The sequence below is a fragment of the Lycium barbarum genome, chromosome 6, assembly GCF_019175385.1.
Source record: "Lycium barbarum isolate Lr01 chromosome 6, ASM1917538v2, whole genome shotgun sequence".
Classification (NCBI taxonomy): Eukaryota; Viridiplantae; Streptophyta; class Magnoliopsida; order Solanales; family Solanaceae; genus Lycium; species Lycium barbarum.
Genome location: NC_083342.1, coordinates 84,969,405 through 84,994,662, shown reverse-complemented (window position 1 = coordinate 84,994,662; position 25,258 = coordinate 84,969,405). Strand labels below are relative to the sequence as shown.

General features: G+C 37.6%; 2 protein-coding genes across 5 annotated transcripts; one reads left to right on the top strand and one right to left on the bottom strand.

Annotated features, from left to right (window-relative positions):
- The first annotated feature begins 1,142 nt into the window (after positions 1 to 1,142).
- Positions 1,143 to 4,950, top strand: LOC132644493 (FT-interacting protein 1). Its single transcript, XM_060361088.1, has one exon. The coding sequence runs from the start codon at positions 1,559 to 1,561 to the stop codon at positions 4,844 to 4,846; it is 3,288 nt and encodes a 1,095-aa protein (XP_060217071.1). The 5' UTR covers positions 1,143 to 1,558; the 3' UTR covers positions 4,847 to 4,950.
- A 130-nt stretch (positions 4,951 to 5,080) lies between these two features.
- LOC132644492 (DNA-directed RNA polymerase I subunit 2) lies at positions 5,081 to 24,695 on the bottom strand. Of its 4 annotated transcripts, XR_009583864.1 has the most exons (28): positions 24,410 to 24,695; positions 23,473 to 23,555; positions 23,271 to 23,390; positions 22,874 to 22,953; positions 22,646 to 22,709; positions 22,432 to 22,502; positions 21,477 to 21,554; positions 21,356 to 21,401; positions 20,182 to 20,362; positions 20,045 to 20,097; positions 19,816 to 19,889; positions 19,598 to 19,715; positions 17,857 to 17,944; positions 16,687 to 16,802; positions 15,221 to 15,348; positions 15,043 to 15,122; positions 14,517 to 14,758; positions 14,279 to 14,443; positions 13,972 to 14,136; positions 13,805 to 13,879; positions 12,787 to 12,890; positions 12,638 to 12,713; positions 11,953 to 12,081; positions 11,734 to 11,874; positions 7,161 to 7,373; positions 6,655 to 6,897; positions 5,460 to 5,979; positions 5,081 to 5,338 (listed from the first exon to the last, which is right to left on the bottom strand). XR_009583864.1 is itself a non-coding variant. In XM_060361085.1 (27 exons), the coding sequence occupies exons 1-27, from the start codon at positions 24,576 to 24,578 to the stop codon at positions 5,548 to 5,550; spliced, it is 3,534 nt and encodes a 1,177-aa protein (XP_060217068.1). In that variant the 5' UTR covers positions 24,579 to 24,695; the 3' UTR covers positions 5,081 to 5,547. The 4 variants fall into 4 exon arrangements, 3 of the variants coding, with proteins under 3 accessions (XP_060217068.1, XP_060217069.1, XP_060217070.1); XM_060361085.1 differs by having other exon boundaries at positions 5,081 to 5,979; XM_060361086.1 differs by lacking the exons at positions 22,646 to 22,709; positions 22,874 to 22,953 and having other exon boundaries at positions 5,081 to 5,979.
- Positions 24,696 to 25,258: the final 563 nt, after the last annotated feature.

The following is a 25,258-nucleotide window of genomic DNA, read 5'->3' as shown; positions in this document are numbered from 1 at the left end:
TGTTTGACAGTAAAAGAGTCTCAACAGTCGCTCTTAGCCAAGATCTCCTGGGTTACTTTTGAACAATAGGGAACAATATAACAGGTAACTTGGACTGTTGTTACAAAATATTTGAAGGATTTAATTTGAGTACATAGACACTGTAAATAGTTTACACTATCTATGTATCACATTAGACAATTACAAGTTGTTGTAACCGCGGAGGCGGAGCCCCGATTTCAACGTTATAAGTTCTGGAACTCAGAACAACTTCAAGTGCTAATAAATGAGTTCTAAATTTAATATTTGTACATATATATTTTAATGAATTTCTTACACAAATACACTGTTTGAGCAAAACTTATCCGAACCCATATCTCAGCTTGTACTCCGCCCCCTGATTGTAGGTTGTATACGGTAAAAATCGGATGTATGCTAGACCGGTGAGACCGGAGATCGAGGGAAGAGAGAAACAAGCACGAGCATGAAGACTTTCTTTCGGACCGGAGAAGTGCTTGATTCGAAGAAAGCGAAGAAGATCGTTGGTCCGGCTGGTCGTGGCCGTTGGTCCAGTTGGTCGTGGCCGTTGGCCCGGTTGTTCGTGGCCGTTGGTCCGGGTGATCCATTACACAATTGCCACGCGTCAAGACCGTTCTGCCACATTGTACTGCCTGTCGTACGGGTGTCAGATCGTATGACCCAACCTTATCCTTTTTAGGATTTTTCTTTATTCAAAAGAGCTTTATGTTGTATGAGGCCCATAAGGCAAAACTATAAATAGGGGCCATTACCCTACTTTCAAGGGTTGGATTCTTCAGTTCTAGAACATTGTAATAGCAAAATATATAAAATCTCCCCCTCTCATTCTCTGATTTTGGTCCGGATTTAGTGTGTTCTTCTTTAGCTTTATTCAATTAAACAATATTCATATATTATTAAGTACATATATTTAGTGCAAACTATTATTCACTTGCTCATAGAATATCCATATATATCCTTTTCAATCAAATAGATTAAAGTTCAACCACATATCCTATACCTCACTCTCAAATTTAATTGATTACCTAAATTTGGGGTAAACGTAGATCACCTTAACATGATGGTGTAAACACACTGTGCATATAAGTTAAAAAAATTTATTTGAACCTGAACTTACATGGAAGTGGACCGCTTTTGGTTTCTTCACTGAAAGACTATAGTCTTCATGTTCAAGCAGACATTAACATATTCATTTTTCTCCTTTTATTTCCTTCTCTTCTTTTCTTTGCATGTCACCTTGAACTGCTAGTTTATTTTCTACTTTGCGAAAAATATATTCCTTTCCCTCTATTCGGTTTCATAGAATCTTTCTTCCAGAACTATTGAACAGCTTCTTCATCAAATCATTCTTTTCTTGTAGAATGCACCTTGATACTATACTGCACACAAAAAATACAAAGTTATTTCCTTCCTTTAGCTTACTATCTTTGTTAAATATTAGAATCTGGTTGCTTGAGAATTGAGGCTTAGATATCTTGAAAAGAGTTATTTCTTAGTAGCTTCAGCCAGGAGCAAAAACAGGAACAAAAAGGGAGGAAGAATGAGGCTCATAGTAGAAGTAATAGATGCTCATGATCTTATGCCCAAAGATGGTGAAGGATCAGCAAGTCCATTTGTAGAAGTTGATTTTGATAACCAACTTAGCAAAACTAGAACAGTCCCAAAGAATCTCAACCCCAATTGGAACCATAAACTTATCTTCCATCTTGATGATATAAAAAACCATCGATACAAATACATTGAAGTTTCCGTGTATCATGAGAGAAGGCCTATTCCGGGAAGAAACTTTCTTGGAAGGGTGAGAATTCCTTGCTCAAATATAGTCAAGAAAGGGGAAGAAGTTTATCAAAGATTCCAACTTGAAAGGAAATGGTTTTCCTCATTTGTTAAAGGAGAGATCGGCCTCAAAATATACATTTCACCACAATCTGATCCAAATTTATATCCTCAAAAATCTTCTATCCAGCCAACCCCAAAATCTTCTAGTCCTCCAAATATTCCTTCCATAGAAAATCCAGAAAATTTAGATAATCCACCAAGTTCACTTCCTGCCCCTGAAGTTTCTGCTCTTGATACTCCTAAAGCTAGTAATAGTTCAGAAGTACTAAAAACTGAAAACGCTGCAATTTCTGCGGCTGATCAGTCTTCTAGCTTTGCTGTAGTAGAAAAACCCGGTCATCTTACTCCAAGTGAGCAGGCCACAGAATCAGTTCAGCACATTGAAGAAAGATCTCAATTCATTTTCAAGCATCAAGCTATGCAGCAGCCAGTCATATCAATAAGGAAGAGACCAGGTTTCCAACCACCAATGCACCATCAAGCAGACCACCCCCAAGCTATTCATAGCCACCCACCTGTACAACCGAAAATGCAGCATCAAGTAGAGCACCACCGACCTATCCATAGCCACCTGGGTGTCCAACCACCAATGCAGCATCAAGTAGACCACCCCCGAACGATGCATAACCACCCTAACGATGAGTATGAGCTGAAGGACACGAATACTCAGCTTGGTCAGCAGTGGCCACGTGGCGGAGGATATGGAGGAAGAGGATGGATGAATAGTGATAGACATGCAAGCACATACGACCTTGTGGAGCAGATGTTTTATCTTTATGTTCGAGTTGTTAAGTCCAAAGATCTTCAACCAAGTGTCCTCACCGGTAGCTGTGATCCATATGTGGAAGTGAAGCTAGGGAATTACAAAGGAAGGACAAAACATTTTGATAAGAAAATGAATCCTGAGTGGAACCAGGTATTTGCTTTCTCTAAAGATCGAATTCAGTCTTCAGTTCTTGAAGTGTACGTGAAGGATAAAGATATGATGGGAAGAGATGATAATCTTGGAAGGGTGGTTTTTGACTTGAATGAGGTCCCAACAAGAGTTCCTCCTGATAGTCCCTTGGCTCCTCAATGGTACAGACTGGAGGATCGACGAGGAGAAGGGAAAGTAAGAGGGGAAATCATGCTTGCTGTTTGGATGGGAACACAAGCCGATGAAGCATTTTCAGATGCTTGGCATGCAGATGCTGCCTTTGTTCATGGAGAGGGAGTTATGAGTGTCAGGTCCAAAGTTTACGTCTCTCCAAAACTTTGGTACCTGAGAGTAAATGTTATTGAAGCTCAAGATATCATCCCGAATGACCAGAGCCGCCTACCTGAAGTTTTTGTGAAAGCTCAGGTGGGAAATCAGGTGCTCAAGACCAATATATGTCCTGCTCGAACAGCAAATCCAATGTGGAATGAAGATTTGGTTTTTGTAGCTGCTGAGCCTTTTGAGGAGGATCTAGTCCTCAGCATTGAGGACCATGTTCACCCTATGAAAGATGAGATTCTTGGAAGGATAAGTTTCCCACTGAACACATTCGACAAGAGGCTTGACCACCGGCCTGTCCATTCTCGGTGGTTCAACCTTGAGAAGTTTGGTTTTGGTTCCTTGGAAGTTGACAGGAGGAAAGAGCTCAAGTTTTCAAGCAGAGTTCACCTGAGAGTATGTCTAGAAGGTGGATATCATGTGCTGGATGAATCAGCCATGTACATAAGTGATCAAAGGCCAACAGCAAGACAACTGTGGAAGCCACCAGTGGGAATATTGGAAGTTGGCATATTAGGTGCAGAAGGGCTTCTTCCAATGAAGATGAAGGATAGCAGAGGAAGCACAGATGCCTATTGTGTGGCAAAATATGGTCAGAAATGGGTAAGGACAAGAACCATTCTTGACACTTTCAGCCCCAAATGGAATGAGCAATACACATGGGAAGTTTATGATCCTTGCACAGTTATCACATTGGGAGTCTTTGATAACTGCCACTTAGGAGTTGAGAAGCCAGGGATTGGAGCAGCACGAGACTCGCGAATTGGGAAGGTGCGTATAAGATTATCAACGTTGGAATCTCATAGAATTTACACTCATTCTTATCCCCTTCTTGTTCTGCACCCATCAGGGGTTAAGAAAATGGGGGAACTTCAATTGGCAGTGAGATTCACAAGCCTCTCTTTAGCCAACATGTTACATACTTATGGCCTCCCTTTGCTTCCCAAAATGCACTACCTTCATCCCTTCACTGTCAACCAAGTAGACAACTTGAGATACCAAGCTATGAGCATTGTTGCTGTTAGGCTTGCTAGAGCGGAACCACCACTCAGGAAAGAAATTGTAGAGTACATGTTAGATGTTGATTCCCACATGTGGAGTATGAGAAGAAGCAAGGCTAATTTCTTTAGGATCATGTCACTTCTTTCGAGCATAATCTCTGTTAATCGATGGTTTGGTGATGTTTGTCACTGGAAAAATCCAGTCACATCAGTCTTGGTTCACATCCTCTTCTTGATACTGATCTGGTATCCGGAGTTGATTCTGCCAACTCTGTTTCTCTACATGTTCCTCATTGGACTATGGAACTATCGGTTCCGGCCAAGGCACCCTCCTCACATGGACACTAAGCTTTCATGGGCAGAACATGTACACCCTGATGAGCTTGATGAAGAATTCGACACATTCCCAACGTCTAGGCCCCAAGACATTGCTCGAATGAGGTACGATAGGCTCAGAAGTGTGGCCGGGAGGATTCAGACCGTGGTCGGGGACGTAGCAACACAAGGGGAGAGGCTGCAGGGAGTGCTAAGCTGGAGAGATCCAAGAGCAACCAGTTTGTTTATCATGTTCAGTCTTTTCACAGCAGTTATGCTTTATGTGACTCCCTTCAGAGTAGTGGCTTTAGTTGCTGGACTATACATGCTAAGGCATCCCAGGTTCAGAAGCAAGATGCCTTCTGTTCCCAGCAACTTCTTTAAGAGATTACCAGCTAGAACAGATAGCATGCTGTGATGCTAGAGGCTCAAAATTCCAGCGCTTCTTTTCTTTTACCAGTCTGTATTTCAAAATAATAGTTTGATGTTTAATCATTTTTATAACTTGCAGTTTTATGTAAACTTCCAACACAATATATGAATTTACCCTTGATTTAGCTTTTGTTCACAACCGATAAGAGGATTGCTTTCGAAAAGAACATATGGAAAAAAAGCTACTGTGTGACCAAAAAATAAAAAAAAATTAATCTCATGAAAGTAACAATTTGAAGTTTACTGAGACAAACAAAAATATTGGCTGCAAGAGAGCCTCAACAATGATACCATAGAGTCCCTACAATGTACAAAAAGGCTATAACAAAGAAAGTATAAAGCACATAGTTCTATATTTTGTTCTACACTCCAAGCCGTCTTCGTAACGCCAGGAAGGTCATTGCACCACTTGAGCCAGACAACAAACTTGTACAGCTAGGGATTCTTACTGATGAGAGATCTCCATAGCTTGCCCCTCCTGCACTATTGAGATCTTATTTGCAGCACAATTTCTTTCTCAGTAACCTACTAGGAAACTGGTCTTTTGATGTCAAAACCAAATCAACATTGCTAGAATCAAGTAATCTCATGCTGCAAACCTTTTTTGGACATATTGCAGATTGGGAGAGTACAGTTACAGATGTAATGGACATCAAGCTTCTGCTTGCTTCTAGACATTAGAATATTTCAACTGCCAGAATCGTGTACTCCAGCCTCATTACTTAGTTTGAGGGTCATCTTGATGTTCATGGCTGCCAATTCAGCCGCTAGATATTTAAACACATACGGCATTGCAACAGTCTCCATTCCTTTACTTGAACAGCAAGCAAGACAAGTCACCTTTTTGGGTTCTCTACCGGGCGGCAGACCAAAAATCTCTTGCACTGCTCGTTTTGGCGGTGCCTGGATCAATGATGATGTTAGGACACTTCCACATTGAGAGCACACATCTGCAATGTGATGATCTGAGCTTGTATGGAGTCTATCATGCAGCAAGTATGCTGCTCCATGAGCAAGGAGTGAATCTCGTTCCATTTCTCCAAAGCGGACACCTCCACCACGCTTTCTCCCCTTGATGGGCTGCCGAGTCACCTGGTCTACTATTCCAGTAGAACGGACCTGTACAGCAAAACAAGCCAATTTCAGTATCCAATTTAACCTGACAAGGAATGAGGACATGTTAAGTAAAGAATATTTAGAAGTCCAATTTATCAAAACATAACCTGTGGGGTAATTGTTTTTGTCCTTCCCTTTTTTTCCTTTTTGTTTTTTTTCAGCGGTTTTTTTTTTTTTGGGGTGTGGTTTTTTTTTTTTTTTGGGGGGGGGGGGGGGGGGGGGGCGCTGTGAAATGGTGGGACTAAAGAGAGACGGATTCCACTGGATAAACTTTGATTTTACACAGTAAATATTATCCCATTTAAAGTTGAAGAAGATAGACCAGTAAAGAGACCCATTAGCATGAAATCTGTCAACCCCGGAGTCATAAGAAACACTAAACATGAAACATTCAAACAGGAAAGAAAACTCGGTAGAGGAAGCATTTAGTGATCTTGGTCTCATTTGGAAGTCAATGTTGAGCACAAACATCGGATTCTTATCATGTTTTAGCTTCCAATTTTCAAACTTAACAGTTCACATCAGACTCGAGCACAGGAGGTGGTTATTTAAACAGTTATTCATCAAACAGAGTCCATGTTTGCTACCCCTGATGAGAACATAAATCAGCGTAAAAGGGTCAAAAGGGGCAGGATGAATAATCAGGATTATTTGTTCTAACATCAAGGTGATACTAACCTGAAATTTATCGGAAACCATGTGTCGCAGACGCTGATAATAAACAGGCCCAATAAATATTTCACAAGTCAGTTCTGTCCCATATACTCCACTATATAGTACCTCAACGCCATGGTAATTGAAGCCACAAGCCGCTAACATGGAACCAAGTTCATCCACCAGCGAACTGGATTCTGATTCTCCTTCCTTCACTGTGTTAGAAAACGGTGTTGCATCAACAAACTTCCCACGTAAAGCACCTCCCTGTTGGAGATTGCATATATATAAAAAGTCTTCAGCGTATATAATAATCCATGTCAAGCTACATGAAAAATTCTCCATAAACAAGAGACGTCTTCAGCATATAAAACCATCACCCAATAGACTAAATATAAACTACTACAGAAACTAGTTGGAGATATCATTATCTGGAGAGCTACAACATAATCACTTGCTTTTCATGTAGCCAGATACTTTTGCTTGAAATAAATAACACCATACGCGGCGGAAGTCAAAAACAGACATACCTTAGCAGCAATCGACTCCAACAGCATAGCAATCGTCATCCTTGAAGGGAAAGCGTGAGGATTAATAATAAGATCTGGCCTCATTCCTGTAACTCCTGAGAAGGGCATATCGATATCAGGCCATAATTGAGAGCAAACACCCTTCTGCCCATGTCTGCTGCTAAATTTATCACCAATTACAGGATTCCTGGACTTCCTAAATCGTATGTTCGCCTGCCCAGAAAGAATGAAGCTTTTTGAAGTCATGACACCAGAGTAAGTTTTTTTTTTTTTGGGCTTAGAGTGAGGATGTGTCCAACTGTCCATCATGAACTACAAAGTTTTTGTTATTACAACCCCCAAAAAAAAAAACTGAGAAGTAACAATAGTAGCAAAATTTGACAGGCACAATAAACATTCAACTGCTGCATCACCGGAACCATCCCATACTTTAGAAGACAAATAGTGAATAGTACCCAAAAATGCCCTGAAGAACATGAAAATTGTGAAACTTCCAAGGCAGACATGAATCCCCAAGAAAACATTGACTTACCTTAATACAATGAAATAAAGAGACATTGAAACAGCAATAATACGAAGAACTTATAGCAAACAACAGAGACTTCGTAGACTTGTGATATATGCTAGACCAATGCTAAATAAAAACTAACATTGAGTTCATGAGTATGGACTGTTGGTGGCTAGAGGCTATGCTTTGGTTTTTCTTTTTTACCCTGTCAGGGAAGGGTGGACCACTACGTTCAGTACAATTACATCAGAGACCAAGGGTGTGTCCGGTATGGCGGAAAATGCTTTTCAAAGGAAAATAAGTGGGGTTCTTACCTATTTTCTTGTGTTCGGTACATAAGCAAAAAATATCATCCTAAAAGCATTTGTATATAATCTAGACAAATACTACGGGAGGTGAGGATGAGATGTGTTGGAGGGTCGGGAGGACACAATCAATGCGGAATGCCTCTTGTGGAATTTATTGTCCCGAACATGGGAAAAATATGTTTTCCTCCATACCGAACACACCCCTAGAAACAATTGAAGTAATCCATAGCTCAAGAAGTTTCATTCACAGACGTGTCAATCACTAAAGGGTTTGTCCTGTAGGTTCCCGTTTTGCCTTTTAAAGGACTTGGTATAAAATGCAACTCCTGGTCAAAATCAAGTGATTCTCCTCCTAGTTCTCATAACTAACAAGCTGCTGATATCCACTATAATATTCTATAGAAAGATTGAGAAGGCATAAATTCGAGGAGTTGGGTAGGGGAGGGGGAGGACAGCATTAAGTTATGTACCATGGTTAGATCAGTAATCTCAGAAGCAAGGAAAGAATCGAAGTCAATGGGCCACTTCAAAGTCAAAAGTTAGGTTCTCAAATCAATCTAGGGGAATTTAAACCCAGACGTTATCACAGAAAGCAACCAGGAAAAACAGTTTAAACACTGATGTCACTCTCCTTACCAGTTGTCTTCCAAGTTGTTAGCTAATAACCAACAGGATGCTGTTCAGCCATCCAGTTGTTTCCAACTAACAACTCCAAAATCCGTTCTCCAGCATAGGTATTAACAACTTGCCAAGGTGAATCAACACTACTATCTTAAAGCAAAGGGGCTAAGGAAAGTAAAAGTGCCATTCCTATGCTCCGTCACGTTTCTCTTCCCATCCCCTAACCAGGTGTAACTCTATATTATACATTTGAAGATACTGAATTTTACACCAAAGATTAATCCCATTTAGTTCATGAAAACTACTTTCATCTCTTTCACCTAACGAAAGCAAGGGACTCGAGGAAAAGAGGCATCGATAATCCTGGATGAGAACTAGCATAGACGAACCCAATAGGATGTAGGAAGGGTCTTCAAGAAGATGGATGACAATGCATCTGGGAAGAATCTGAATCAGACAAGAAGAATCAACTTGATACAGAATCTGAGTGCCCTACAATATGGGACTATAGCAACTGCTGGCTGATGATAATATGCCTCTGAGGTGGCAGAAGACACTATAGCTCTTGGAGTTCTAGATATAACTACTGGACTCAGATAGGACAACCATTTAAGTGTTGGGAGTTTTTTTCTTTAAAGCCGAGAAATCCCCAAGGACCAATGGAGCAGGATCCGAAACTCGGCAGATAACGGGTACATGCCCCTTCTGCCCTTCTCTACTTAAAAAAAACCAAGATTTTGTTTGTGGCAGGGTTCGAACCAGTGATGTGCATCTAACTCACACATCACATGTTGCGCTCTTAATATGATACCGAAACCCCAAGTACAAAGTGTTGGAAAATCTTATGTAGCAGTGGTTGCAAAAAGAACGAGGAATAACGAAGTTGTTTGAACTAATTGAAGGAGAAAATTGTATTGACCAGAAGAAGCAATTCAGATCGACATCTAAAGAGGTTGAAGGCCAGTGTAAGCTATGATAGCAAACAAATAAGGAAGAAATACAGATGTTATTCACTTTTTAAGCAAATCAGCAGCATTATACGATTACGAACGGACTATTTCATTATCAGGTTTTCTGTAAATTTTATTATGGGAGGTATCCACCTTTGGAAGCTTCATTGACTAAATTATTCACTTACACTCTCCCCTCCTTTGTTCAAAAGATTTTAGGTTAATGTTCCACCTGCCGGAAGCTTTATCCTAACACCACAAAACTTTATTTTGCGTCTCAACAGTTCTTAAATCAACCATTAGACATGAAGGGCATTACTCATAAACACACGCTTTCAGAAATTCAACCAGGATGAAAGATGTATTTAAGCCAAGAGCATATGGGTTTGCTTCGGAACTCTAAGATCATGATGAGATCTAAGCAGATCTTACTTTGCAATATAGTTTGAAGTTTATATTGATCTAGTTGAATCCAGTTTGTATACGGTCCCTGCTTCGTAAAGGTTGGCGTTAATCAGGATTTCTTTCGATTCATTGCCAAACTTATGGATCTAGATCAATTTTTTTAATTAACTTGCATGCCAAATATTTCATAGACATCACAGGTGCTAAATCAATGTAACAACAACAACAACATACCCAGTGTAATCCCACAAGTGGGGTCTGGGGAGGGTAGTTAATGCAGGATTGCAAGAAAATTAAAACAACAAAATATCAAGATATAACACAAATGGAGCAACACATAGTAATACACAGATAAGGCTAATAATCTATGTGATACCTAAATACTACTACTAAGAAAAGGAGAAGAGGAGCTGGAAAGGCTAGCCCCCCACCTCTCACACCCACAGCCCGACAAAACTCAACTACCTACTAACCTTCTATCACAATCCTCGATCTCCAAATCTTCCTATCTAAGGTCATGTCCTCAGTCAGCTGAAGTAGTGTCATCTCCTATCTAATCACCTCCCCCCAGATAACGTATAGCGAAAAATAATGTGCATCTAAAAGTAGTACTCCCTCAGTCCCAATTTATGTGGCACCATTTGACTTGGCACAAAGTTTAAGAAACAAAGGACGACTTTTGAAATTTGTGGTCTAAAACAAATCTTAGACATTTGTGTGTCTATAAATCATTTCATTAAGGGTGGGAATTTTAAAGTTAAGTTGTTTCTAATTATAGAAAGGTGACATTCTTTTCGGGACATATTAAAAAGGAAAGAATCAACATAAATTGGGACGGAGGGAGTAATAAATATCGTGTATGTATGACGGGGTACATGGAGTGTGTTTTACGCCAACTCTAGACCATGGCTCTTCAAAATGACAAGCACAACTTTGAGATGTAAAGGGGGAATAGGCACTTTCCAGCTTCTACTGTACCGGCAACAAAGCACTCAAGAAAGTGAACCTTTCTGGTCTAGAAAGCAGCTTAGGGAGATAATTTGATTGCTGAATTTAATACTAAGGAAATGTATACATATTAATCGCTGTTTCTTACATAAAGACACAGGAGAGGATGCAATTCAACACTTCAACCACTGTAAAGTAACTTATAAGCTCTGGCAGTCGATGCTGAATCTATTTGGTATAAGAGATAGACCATGCCTAGAATTCTGAAACAGTTTCTAAGAAGCTGCAGAACGGGCAGAAGCCACAAAACCTGGGATATCACTCTACAAACTATTATGTGAACAACACGGAATGAAAGGAACTCTGTAACTTTAAAAGGAAAAGAAAATTCAATCATAAAGTTCTATAGGACCCTTTTTGTGTATAAGCTACAATTCTATAGGACTTTGCTGTCTGAGGTTTTTTTGTAGTACACACGTGTTGCTACTGACACAGATGATCGAATGGAGTTCTGTAATAGGGAACTTTTCCCTATACAGTTCGCAAGTACCTCTAGCATAATAGGAGCATCTTCTGAAATTACCCTTACTTACCAAAAACAGTTAGCTTTGAGTTGCTACGACTATGATAATAAAGCATCAGATAGTAAAAGTTCTTGGCCAATGTATATACAAATCGAAATTCAAGAGAAATAGAAAGCAAAAGATAAAAGAACTATACCAGTTTATATATCCATACAAAGAGGATAACAATAGCAAAGTGGATTGGAAACCCAGAAAAGAAACAACAGAGATGTACCTTCTCAAAGTCAAATACATCTAGGAATTGCTCACCTTCTGGAGATGCGTTTTATTTTTCACATCGACAGCAACATAATCAACAACGACAGGCTCCGAACCCTTCAACTTCATACTAGTTGTCTGACTCGTTATTTCATTGTAAATGGTACAATATGGCTCATTTGGATTAATCCTCTGCAATCAAATGTTCATGTTGGTTCAGGTGCAATTTGACTCACCAAAAAATAGAAAAAAGAAAAGACATCCTATTACCTGACCCACGTATGGAAGACCATCAGAATCAATCAGCTGATGAGATGACTTATCCAAATTGCTTCTTCTAAACAATCTCTGAGCACGATCAGATTTGGCGCTTTGCTCAGTCAAGTCAATTGTTTCTGTCTGCAAATCAGAAGATCACACATTGGTCAATAAAAGATGTCCACATAAAAGATCAGAAAACTTGCCTCCACAGGGAGTAGTAGGATAAGCAGTTTAGCAAGGGAGGGATCAAATACATAAGAACTTAAAAACCCAAAATAAGAAAAAGAACAGAGATAAATCTGTTTTCCATTCTCCAACCCTCTGACTAAAGACCACAAACAAAAAGACCATCAAGTATCAAACTTCATGGTGTTGTTTGTGGTCTCAGAAAGAAGGTTTTGAATTGATGAGAAGAAGATTTGAGAGATCGATGCTTTACTCTTGTAAAATAGCCCAATAGTTTTTCCTCTCATTTTACCTAAAGACCCAAATATCTTATCATCCTTCCAAAAATTTGTCATAGATAAAACTTTGGTGCTCAAAAACTTAAGACTCCACCAATGTAGCGCCAAGAGGAAAATCATAGTTCAGTAGATGAAATTGTATGGAAAAACATAGGTTGCACAAGAAAGTCGTTTTTGGATCAATCCAAAGCCCAAACAGGTTATTAAAAGGTTAAAAGGTAAAATGATACCTGGTATATATGCCCATGACACAAACCACGATCCACAGATGATTTATTTAAGACCATAGCATCCTCCATGTCATATCTGCATAACATGAAGATATGTATTTTATGTTTCCGCAGATAGAAAAAGACGAGGCACAGTACAGAACTCTTACCCTGAATAAGCCAAAACTGCCACAATTGCATTTGTTCCTAATGGATAGTCATCAACGCAGTACTTCTCATAAGCTTTTGTGCGCACAATTGGAGTTTGAGGAGTCTGTAAAGATCCATTTTCCCCCAAAAGAAATCAGAGAGAAGGTATAAAACAATATCTCAAAAACGAACACACTATCAACATAAGTTCTTAAATCTTAACAGTTACAGCTGTTACAAGAAAATGACAGCCAGTTTAAGGCACATAATTACTTAGAAATGACCACAGAGAGACCTCACCCAACAAAAAATTATAACTCAGCTTTAAAAAATTCGAGTCCGTAAAGTCAATGGAGAAAACTACCTGCGAAACTAGACTTTCCCACAGGTAACTCAACAATGCAAAAACAACACCGTAAAGAATGTTTTATTGAATAAGTTAAACGTACACTGAGTGATAACTCTCATAAAACTATCTGATTCGAAGATGATCCACCTTACCCACCATCCCAAAGAATCTTTCAGCTGAATGCTTGCTTGCTATGCACTTTTACAAGATAAAAAGAAATAATACCGTAGATGCTTAACACATCAAATAATCAATTCACTATAGCAAACACCACTTGGTCATACTCTTTTTTTGAGAAAAAGTAATTTAAGTTTTGGTCACACTCCATTTCACCAGATGCAAGAGCAAGAACATACGTATCAATTTCAAATATGACATAATTCAAAGCATAGCTACTACACCATAATCCATCCATGCTTTCATTATTTCTTCCGTTCCCATACACTGCTGTATGAAACAGCATATTGCAATTCCTTTCACTAATCCCATACATCGCTTGCCCTCGGGCCTCTACATCCCTTCCACAAGAAAACTACAGAAAAGTGCTGACTCAAGCACCAAATTCTCCATACAATTCAACAGAACACTTCAAAAACTCTTTCAAATAAGTATGACATTGTACTCAACTTGAGGGCTGGCAACAACTCACTCATGAACACATCGAATTGCAAATAATAATCAGGACAAACCTGAAGGTGATATAACTTTTGATCAGCACGACAATTTAATGCTTGTGAGGAGAAACCCATTGTTTGTTTACCCATCTGCACAATAGATGAAACATTGAGATATAATAACGTAAGCCTCAGCAGTCTATATAACATTATCCACAAATCATTTCAAACTAACTCAATACCTGACACTGATACATATTACGTGGACTCTGATTATGATCAGACCAAGGTGTAAGATTGCCAACAACACTCAAAATATTAGTTGGATGAATTTCTCGATGTGTGGCAGGGAATAAATGTTTCCTTCCTCCATCTCCGCCATCCGGGCAGCTTATCTCCATATACACCTGCACATTACATTACAAATACACAACCTTGCAATCATTATATCAGAGGTTCTCATTAGTAATGAAGTTCATGATATTCATGTTTGTTACTACAAAAGGATATAATTTGGCATAAGGAAAAAGCAAGATACATAGAACCCACCTGTTCAAAGGGTCCAATGAGTTCCAGATCATTGCCCTCTTCAGCAGGTACAGAGATACTTCTTACAGGACGAACAAACCTAGAAGGAGATGTGAACAGATATAGGCCAGGATATGCTCCATTCATGCTCAAAGGGATGTATCCAACCTCCAAATCAACTGGAATCTACTGTGCAGTAAGTGCATAATAAGTCACTAAGCAAAAGATCTTTGCTAGATTTAGTCAATCAGGAACAAACCGTTGATGTTGATGACAATTTTAATCTCCGCAAGTGGGCAACAGCTTTTTCAACTAAATCCGATGGCATAGAGCCCACGATACGACCATCCAGTAGGACAGACAGCACTTCAGGCGGACCGGCTTGCACAAGCTTTGGTGATGATGGTGTCATTCCAATTGCAATCAGCACATTCAATATGGACATCCGTATTTTGAAAAAGTCTTTAACATTGCCCTTCAAATCATAGTATGATGTTATGCCTGGTGACAGAATGATTGTATTAAGTGGAGAAATATAAACTCTGCTAAAAAGTAGTGACTGGATTTCACCTCTCAAAGAATCAATAAGATGGGGAGATAATTTATTGTTAACGCAGAACATAAGGGACATTGTAACATCTCAAGCTGGGCAAGAAAATAAATGTTCCTTGGACAGTGAGAGCAAGAGCAACTTTCATAGTTAACGGAAAAAAGAGTAAAAACAAGATTACATCCACAAATTTAGGTTGGTGAAACAACTGATATCACAAGACAAAAGAACTTACGGCAAGCTGCAGTCATATGATTAAGCAAACCACATGGCTCCCCATCAGGTGTATGAACAGGACAAAGGAAACCCCAAGATCTGAAAAATAGCGGGAAGTGCCAGGAAATATGAATAGAAACTTAAGTGATTTTTTGTGAAAATAAAGCAATTGGCCCGCAGACAAAAAGACAACATACTCAGGCAACAATTTCCGCACACTTGTAGTACGAAGACCAGCAAATGAGGCACCTCGATGAACCGCTCGAAAATGTGAAAGGAAACGGAGGAAATTTAACCTTTCTGCCATGACAGTCATACCAGCTCTCTAACCAAAAAACAGCCAAGTGAAGATACGCATGAGAAGATGATTGTAAAGGTGTGCCTTCTATAAAATAATGTTAACCTAAGTATAATATCAGAGAAGCCAAAATTGCAATTCGCAGTAAAATCTGTCTGCACATATGTAGTAACTAGTAACTATTATTTGGTGCACTTAGAATACAGTTCTTTCTTTTAGAATGAAAAAAAAAACATTTCTCAATAATAAACCCTACTGATTTATCATTAAGGGAAAAGACAGTTTCAGTTTTGCCACTAATATTAAAGATAAACCCCTATTCTCATAAATTGTTGAGTAAAGATTTACAAAGACACACAGAAAAGTAGAAAACCGCTAAACATTCAATATCTTTCAGCGCACGTTGTTCTTGTTCACTATGGTATTCTAACCTACCTCTTATTTTCATAACCGAGAAATCCCTGAGTGTCAGTGGCGCACGGTTCGAAACTCGGTTGATAACGGACCCACCTTCTACCCTTCTCCACTTATATATCAGGATTTTGACAGTGGACTGGTTCAAACTCATCCCCTAACCCACTGTGCTCTCCCCACTGACCAAAACCCTGAGGAAACTGGTACTCCAATCTACTTGGTGCAGCTTCTTTAATACAGCATTGACTGTATGTTAGCTTTGGGGCAGAACAGAACAGAATTTTCAGATGTGATTCAATTGATTTTTTTTTTCATTTTCCGTTAGTTTAGTTAGCTTTTCCTTGAAGGGGAGCCTTGGCGTAACTGGTAAAGTTGCTGCCATGTGACCAGGAGGTCACGGGTTCGAACCGTGGAAATAGCCTCTTGCAGAAAAGCAAGGTAAGGCTGCGTACAATACTCTTGTGGTCCGGCCCTTCCCCGGACCCCGCGCATAGCGGGAGCTTAGTGCACCGGGCTGCCCTTTTTTTTAGTTAGCTTTTCCTTCCTTTTTTTTTTTTAGATTGGCAATAGTAGTTAGCTTTCCTTCCTTGAGAACCTTTTTCCTATTATTAACTGTTCACTTTCTGTTAGTTATCTTGTATTGTTGACTTTCCCCAGACCCCACTTGTGGGATTAAACTGGGTATGTTGTTGTTGTTGTACTCTTGTATGTTGTCATTTTTTATTTTTGATAGGTCTACGCTCCTATAGGCTATATGACATCTTATGGTAGTTATCAGATGAAATAGAGAATACTAATCTAGCTTTCCTTTCAGAAGACAAAGAAGTTTAAGAAAAAGACTGGTAGGAAGAATAAGCATCTGTTGCAATGTGATTCCTAGTTATTGGTGCTTCACAGTTTTTCAAATAAAGAGTTATTCGTGTTTCACATAAAAGCTACATAGCCAAATACCTGCTGTAAATCAAGTCCTGATTGTGTAACCAATCTCCCAGTCTTTAACATGTTCTCAATAGCCAAGCCCATCTGTTTGGGACCATTTTTTTCAATAGCCTTCTTGACGTCTGCCACTGCAATATGCCATAAAAGCAGATGAAGTCAATCCCAAATTCTACTCGAGTTCTAGAATCCAGTATGCCCGGATTTGATCTTTGAAAATTGAGATAATTTAAAGAAAAATAAAAGGGAAGCTCAAATATTCTGAACTTTAGTACTTCTGTTTGCAATATTAAACTAACAGAAAAGCAAGTAGCTTTTAGTCACTAATTCACTTATGCCCCTCTGCCTCTAACTAGCAAAGGTTTTCCTGAGAGGTAAAACCGTAAAATACAAGATGAAGAGTATTACTGAAAATCTTACTACCAGAAATGAATTGGTTTGCAACAGAACATTAATTACTTCTTACTAGTGTGACCACACCCACTCAAAAATAATATTAGGACAATACATATACTTGACGAGTAAGAAATATCTTCTTTATTCCATATATGTTTAACTTGAAAATAAGTTAGTTTCGAGTGTTTTGCATGAAAATCTCACGTCAATTGTCATATTTGCATCAGTAATGATTGCAGGGAGAAATATTCTGCGACGAAGAGTACTTTAGCACAAAAGAAGACATTTTTAAGTCAACAGTGAAGATCAAAGCAGTAGACTCAGCTTGATTCCTACTTTACAACCATCCTATTCTAAGTAGGACAAAGATTCCCTGTATACTAAGGCATAGGCACGCTAGATAGCAAGAAGCTAGTGACTTAAATAGGTCAACTAGAACTTCCCGAGATATCATAGTGGGGCCTGTCTTCTGTCTGGTCCTTGGGTCATAATTTGTAATTAGAGTGGGAGCGACATTTTCTATCACGGAACAATTACTCCACTTCAACAAAGCAAAATTCTCAATCTATGACAAATTTTGACATGCTAAATGAAAATTCTAGCCCTTGAAATCAAGTTTCCAATGTTTCGTTATTTGGACTCTCCTAAAGTTATGGCTTTTCCAGAAATAGGGCGAAGCAAAATGTCACGGATGGTGCCCCCACCGTACAATGGCGTAGCATAGCCATGTACAGCTATCTATGAAAATGATATAAACTAAGATGGATTGAATAGGTAAATGGAACATACAGCTACTTAGCTCAAACTTCTTTTTTTCACCATCAGTTTCTTCTTGAAGTAACCGTTGTAATCTAAGCAGCCAATCTTGTAGCTTTTCCTGTAAATGTGTTAGAGAACGTCAAGACAAAATCAAGATTGCAAATTCCGTGAAAAAAAAAATTGATTGTAAGCTAATACAATCAACGCAGTACTGCAAACACGCAGATAACAATCACGAATGGGAAAAAAAGACCTTCTGATCAATGATGGTCTGGAGCTATAAAGGCTGCTTGATATATAAAATTGGATATCTCAAGCGAGAAAGACATTAGATACGACAATAGAATTAGAATATAAACTTAATATACTATGTGCCACATAAAATGCTTCACGAATTATAACACAAAATCAACCAGACTTGATCTGAAACTTTCCAACCATTAGATGGCATATATCAGGACTCAAATAAATGATAAACTCAAATGACAACATGTTGAAAGATTCAGGTGCCAACTATTTTAGACGATGTTATAGATATATTTTAACATATACAATCAGATTAACATATTAATAATTAAATGAAATTATATTTTGAGCATATAAAAGTTAAAAGAACTTAAACAAGTTAAGACATCTCAAGTCTTTAATTTATGCAACTAGTTTCATAAATATCAAGGGAATGATCCTCATCCTCATGTTTTTCTAACAAGTAAAAGAGAATGAATAATGGAAATAAAAGCACCAAGAAAGTGGAAGGACAGAAGAAGCAAAAGTAAAAATCAAAGTATGAAGTGTGAAAAGATCTAAAAACAATCCAAGTAGAAACTGAAGAAGTTCATGAAATGTGCTAATTTTCTGACCCCCTTCTTTATACCTAAGATACAAGAAGTCTAAGCATTAAAAATTGGAATTATGAACAGGACCAGCGGAGCACTCAAATTTATGTCCTATTCCTCTACTTTGACAACATCAGCACATGAGGAAATGTGGAAAACTATTCAGAATTCTGTATCTTCCTTTCCAATCTTCAAACCAGACCATGATGTAATGCAGTCTTGTAAATAGAGGCATGACCCAACATGTGCCAAACAGAATAGAAAATTCGCAAGAAATCTCTTGCTAGCTCAGAATGTAATAGAAGATCTTTAAAGTGCTTTTTTAATCGAGTAAAGAGTACTAAGGAAGTGATGTCTAACTGTACACTGTGTTATAGCTCCAAGGAGCTAAAGAATTATAAGTATCCATCCATTTCTTTGATAATCCCATATTACACCCAAAATTCAAACAGTTACTACACAAAACCTAAGACAGTCGAGAGTAGCCAATTGTCCTTAAAAGTTAAAACCATCACGCATACTTTTTTAAGTGCCTTGTGCAAGGAAAAGAAAATATTCATCCATATCATGTACTGCAACCATGAGCAGTCGCTGACAACTTTAGCACTTGTATGTTGCCTAACTCGCTACTTAAAAAACCGCACAGTACTGGACTGAACTGAAATGGGCCTGAATAGAGCATAATTGTATACAGATGATTCATATAGCAATAGCCAACTATTTTGTGTTTGAGGTATAGTTGAATGATTGAATAATCACTTAACTCTCCACTTAATTGATCCTGCATATAAGATTTTTTAAGCACAGTGAAGAATGACAATATTTATATACATTTCTATGAGGCACTTAATATATAAGCATCACATTCAATGTCACCATCACATTCAATGTCACAAGAAATTTATTCCTCAAAAAGGTAATTTCACAGTTTGAACCTTAAGATATATGGTAATTAAGTGACCCGGCAGCAAAACTTCTTGATTTTGCAGAGAGTCTGGATTGTCTAGGACAGACGTCTGATCTATCAGAGAAAAAAGCTTCTGCAACATAAAGCTAAATAAAGCAGGAGTATCAGTATATTAATAGCCAAAAATACAACTAGGTGGAAGAGTTAGCATAAAATCACAAGATAATTGCCAAAGAAAAAACTAACATAAATAGATTGAATTTATCATGATTGTTATCCAGATGGACAAATATGTAGTCTCTCAGCACAGCATCAGCAACCTGATAAGAGAGAGAGAGAGAGAGAGAGAGAGAGAGAGAGAGAGAGAGAGAGAGAGAGAGGAGAGGATGTGATGTCAGGGTATCTTATCCAGAAAAAGATGTCTGTTCTGACTTCTGACTATAATCATGTCAAGTACAACCAAGATAACACTTACAGTTTTGTAACTATCATTTTGCATTCCAGTCATAACAGGTTGGAAATGCTCCCCTGAAAAGTGGAAGATTGATCATATGGAATCGACAGTCATGTAATAAGATCACAGTTAACCATGATAGTAAACGGAACAAGTACCAATATGCTGCAGGCACTGTGCGCGGGTAAAAAGAGATAAAGCCTGAACTTCATCCAGAATAATTTTTGCTCGTTCACCGACAAGCTGGGTTCCAACTGATCCCTTTACACGGTCACATTCTTCATTGTAGCAACATGTTAAATTGACGTATATCTCGTGATCAGTGGTGTCCACAAGGGCCTGGGGACAGATAAATGCAGTAAGAAATCTAGCAGAATAAACAAGCGTAGCTGGATGAATCTACTATGCAAACCAAACCCAGAGTTCAAAGGAAAAACTTGTGTTAAAACTAAATACATTACAATAGTTTTTAAGTCAGCCTCCTGATGCTGCCTTAACAATAATGTAACCGACTTTATAGATAATCCTCTGCCAGCACTACATCTTCTGATAGAATCATAGAATGATATAGCTGGTTAATTTTGAAAATTTACATCTGTAGCACAATTTAACCAGCATATTATGTCTCATTATTTTTATTTTAATATGGTTAAAATATTATTACAAACAGAACCAGCATAAAAAAAGAAGTGCTGGTAGGTATTTACAGTTCATGAAAAGCAGTGATCAAGTTTAAGTGTCATTTACATCCCGTATATTGTCTCTTAGTTATAACTAACCATTCTATTGAACAATTAGACATTGAGATGGTAAAGAAGACTTTTCGCCTAACTCGACCCCGAAAGCAAGCTCATAAAGTGAGGATTGCCCAACACTATATAAGGAGACCAAATTCACATAGAATCAGAGATAGAATTGTAATAAAAAGAATTTCAAAATGCCCAAAAAAAAAAAAAAATACTTACCGTTCAACTTGAAATGAATATAAAAGAATATTAACAATCACTACGGAATAATATTATTATTATTGTTAGAACTTTCATAAATCAAAATAGGCTATGTTAATCCTTATGTTCTAGAATACTGAATAGTTAACAACTAAGATTCCTCCAATTGTTGCAGATTAGAACGTCATAATCACCTGGATGTCAGATCGCACTCGGCAAATTGCCATGATTCCTAGTTACTTTTCCATTACTTCAAAGGATAGTTATAATTGATAGCTCCGCGTTTTTATGTAAAACTTGATTGCAAGTTTCACATATTGGATTATATTAAAAAATTCTAGTCTCTCAAAGAGAAATCTAACAAGACTAGAGCATACCAGCTTACCTTTAATATGATACCAACAGGAAGCAAGTATTCCCTTCCTTGTATCCTGCAAGCAGATAGCAAGAAGGATGTTTCAGACATCATACAAGAAGACAGTTCAATCATGCGTAGTTTTAGTTACCAGAATCCAAGTCTTGCACTTCCATTGTTCAGATAATACAATTTAAGTGAGACTGCAGACTGATCTTCTCTTACACATCTGAAATCCAATTAGAGGGATTAGTTTTGTGCCAAAATACATGTGAGCCCAACGAATTAAGAACCGAAGCAGTATCATAAAATAGACAGGAAAAACATTTTGACATTTATTTTATCCTAGTTTATTTTGCCAAGTAAATAAGCAAAGATTCTTCCTGAGAGAAGTATTAAGAAAGCATCAAACTTATCCAAATCCCTCTATCCTCCAGTGAGCCAGAAAAAACCAATATGGTCAATCAGGCAGCCTCAAATCAGCTTTTGTAATTTTGATTGATATATAAAAGATTTACGCTGTACTGATTGGTTATTGGTAAAATATACAACTCCTAAAGGAACTTTTCCTTGGTCTCAAAATAAATGTAAAACAATTTTTTAGTACTTATGAAGAACTATTTTAGGCAGTCCCGGGTCAAGACAATCACTGCAGATGGAATTATTAAGTAGTTACTATTGGAACCCTATCACAAGAGGAAAGACTAAGAATTCAACCAACCCTCTCAGCATGACAGAATAGGATCTCACCTCTTCATGCTCCCACCCCTTCCTTCATCCTTCCCTGTTATTTTACTTGATGTTTTAAATAGCTGGAAACTTTTATCTGTTTTCAGATGTCTTACTGGCGTTAGTCATAGCACATAGCTTGCTTTCTTTTTTATGCTATTTGTCAGCACAAGAATCTCTAATAAAATATTTCTAGTACACAATGTTCTTGAGAATACCCTTTTTCGGAGACCATATTTATTTTGGGAGACATGTACTCCATGGTCTTTAGAAACTATCACAAGCAAGATAGCATCTCTTCATAAACAAGCACCAATGCAGAACCAAATGCAACTAGCTACATGAACTGGTCATCAGTAAGAGTGTAGAGAAAGAACCTTATGACGACAGCTTTATCAGAATATCCTTCTCGCCTATCACGAAATGAATTCCGTGCCATACTCATTGGCTGGGGATAAAATGATAAATGAAACCAATGAATCACACGAAAAGAAAATTACAGTGGAGTAAACATAGAGAAACCAGTGATATTGTCATCCAAGTGTTAAAACTTCGCCATAGCCGAAGAATAAATAAGAAAGGAAGACTCACATAGTTTCTCTTTGGCAAAATTATAAGCCGAATGACTCTCTCAAGCCCTTTAAGAACAAAATATCTGTGAATAAGCCCAAAAATTATCTCTAAGTTACAAAAATATGATAGATTCTTCACAAGTTTTACAATTCCTAATGGAAAAGGCAGGACTCCCAGAACCAACAGAAAAAAGGAGCTGGGTAGAGTGAGGATAAATAGATTGATCATTAGAATTTCAGCTCTCACCCGCCCATTTCTGATGGCTCTTCCTTGTGAGCAATTAACTTTTTGGAGTCATCAGTAGCTCTCAAGTGACATAGCTTTGACTAAAGAGGAAAAATGAACAAATAAAGGTCATGCAAGCACTAACAATAGTACTGTCATTAAAAGGGAAAAATGGAGGCAACACATTTCCTATTGATGATTCTACAATTGAGCGCTTACTTAAACCTCTGCAACATATAGATGCCGGATTAAAACACATGTATACGCTAGGATACATGATCAGAATCACTTTTAAGGGGTCCACCATTGAATTCCTTTTTTTTTTTTGGTAACTATCCCATCATGTCTTTTTTCTTTTTCTTAACTTGCAACATTTTCAGCAGAAATTAGCTGAAATTTAGGGAAATATAAAAATCACCTTCAACATGATAGGGAACTGCCCAAAATTAAATTTCTCCCTGATCACAGCTCCATCCTCATACTGGAAACAGATATCCACCAAAAACTTTCCTGTATATGAAAGTTTAGCTTGTCTACACTGTTTGACAAACACAAAAGACCATAAATTAGATGCAGGCCTGGATATCCACTAACAAAACTACGTGAACATAAAATCTAACCTCAAACGGATACAAAGCATCATGCATGGTCTTGGAAGTGCGTTCCTTTTGAGGGGGGAATATCTCAGGTTTGCCGAACCATAGTATTCTCAGGTTAAGAAAAACTATTAAACAAATGATGGAACTTAAGATTGATGATAAGTAACAAAAGAAGCATACACACAGCACTTACCTCATTCCTGTACTAATTAAAATCACAGCTAAGGCTACCTCAAACATTTGAAACTTTATCCCATGCAGGAAGCACTACCAAACTGTTTTCAATACGTTCTGACAAGCAAATGACCGCAGAGAATGAACCTTTCTTCAGAATTTATCATGTCATACTCACTACCAAGAGTCCATCTCTTTCACAGTCCCTCTGTTTTCCTACTATAAATTGATACTTAGTATGCTGCTATCTTCTCCAATTCTGAAATATATCTCAAATAAAATATTTTTTTGGTTTTCAAATACTGATGATAGAAAATTATATCCTAACTTCAACATGATTCAATACACAATGCTTAGGTCTTCAATTACACGATGGAAACGAAAATAAGATAGTTAAAAATCTCTAGCTGCTCAGTATCCTGTTTGACAAATGAAACAAGTCCCATCTCATTTGGGGTCCCTCCAATTTAAATGTAGAACCACAGGTATATATGCAATCATGCTATCCCTACTCCAATATGCTTCCAAATCTTTAAAGGAAAACTTTCGGTTTCAATAATCATGTTTCTCTTTCTACGTGACCACAAACAGAGAAAAATCAACTCATAGCAGCAGCAAAGTGTATCCTAAATTCAAAAGGCCTAAGGCTTTCAATTTACATACCTAAAAATGCAATCTTTAATATTAAATTTTCAGCTTTCTTGAGAAAATAAAAAAGGAATCGGTGAATAAACGCAGGCAAGAATAAAAAACTGTAAAGAACAAAAAAAAAAAAAAAGGATATTTCTAAGCTTGAGCTTCGAATAGGAATCAACAACTTGAACAGGTTTGATATTCAAAAGCATGGTTTCAAGTCCATTATCAAGCATGTGATCAAAGGACTCAATATGGTGGCTGAAAAGCTCTTTTAGAGCTGAGTAGTCTTTCTCTTGCAACAAATGAGGCCTTGACATGCCTTTCTTTCCTTCAATTTTTGCCTTTTCTTCTTTTCCTCTCTCTCTCTCTCTCTCACTTTATCAAACACAGCTAGGGTTTAGGGTTTAAGAGTACTCGTTAGTTAATGGCTGCCACGGCGTTTTTAAAGGAAACCTTTTTTTTTTAGGCACTCACCTTTAATATGGAAATAATTTTTTATTCTCAACATATACTTTTTTTTTTTTTTTTGGGTCACCTAAATAATGGTTGTGCAGTGAAATTCTAAAATCATGTTATATAGCTTTTACTACATCTTTTTAAAAATAGATATTTTAACTAAATTATTCTTAATTAAAATTTGCATATGACAACTAATGTAACACATTGACATCGGTCACTTAACACTTAATAAGGATAAATCTAGAAAAATAAAATTAATTTCTTCTTGATTATATAAATAGACACTTATTTGAATCGAAATAAAAAGGCTAAATGGACATTTATTATGAATCAGATGCAGTAGTTCGATTTTTCTATTTTGCACCCTATTGTATAAAATTCTTTACCTATATGTTATATTTATACTATTATAGTTTACGATTTGGTCAAAACTCATTTCTTCCTTTAAAATCTATGGGGAAAAAAAGCTCAAAAAATCAATTCCTTTATCAACTTTAAACATGACACGCTCTCTCCTCCTATTTTTTTATTCATATCT

Coding starts and splice junctions, on each gene's coding strand:
- LOC132644493 (XM_060361088.1), top strand. CDS start 1,559: ATGAGGCTCATAGTAGAAGTAATAGATGCTCATGATCTTATGCCCAAA.
- LOC132644492 (XM_060361085.1), bottom strand. CDS start 24,578: ATGTCAAGGCCTCATTTGTTGCAAGAGAAAGACTACTCAGCTCTAAAA. Junction 23,391..23,472: donor ATGCTTTGTATCCGTTTGAG/GTTAGATTTTAT, acceptor TTTGTCAAACAG/TGTAGACAAGCTAAACTTTC. Junction 12,714..12,786: donor GCAGTTTTGGCTTATTCAGG/GTAAGAGTTCTG, acceptor CATGTTATGCAG/ATATGACATGGAGGATGCTA.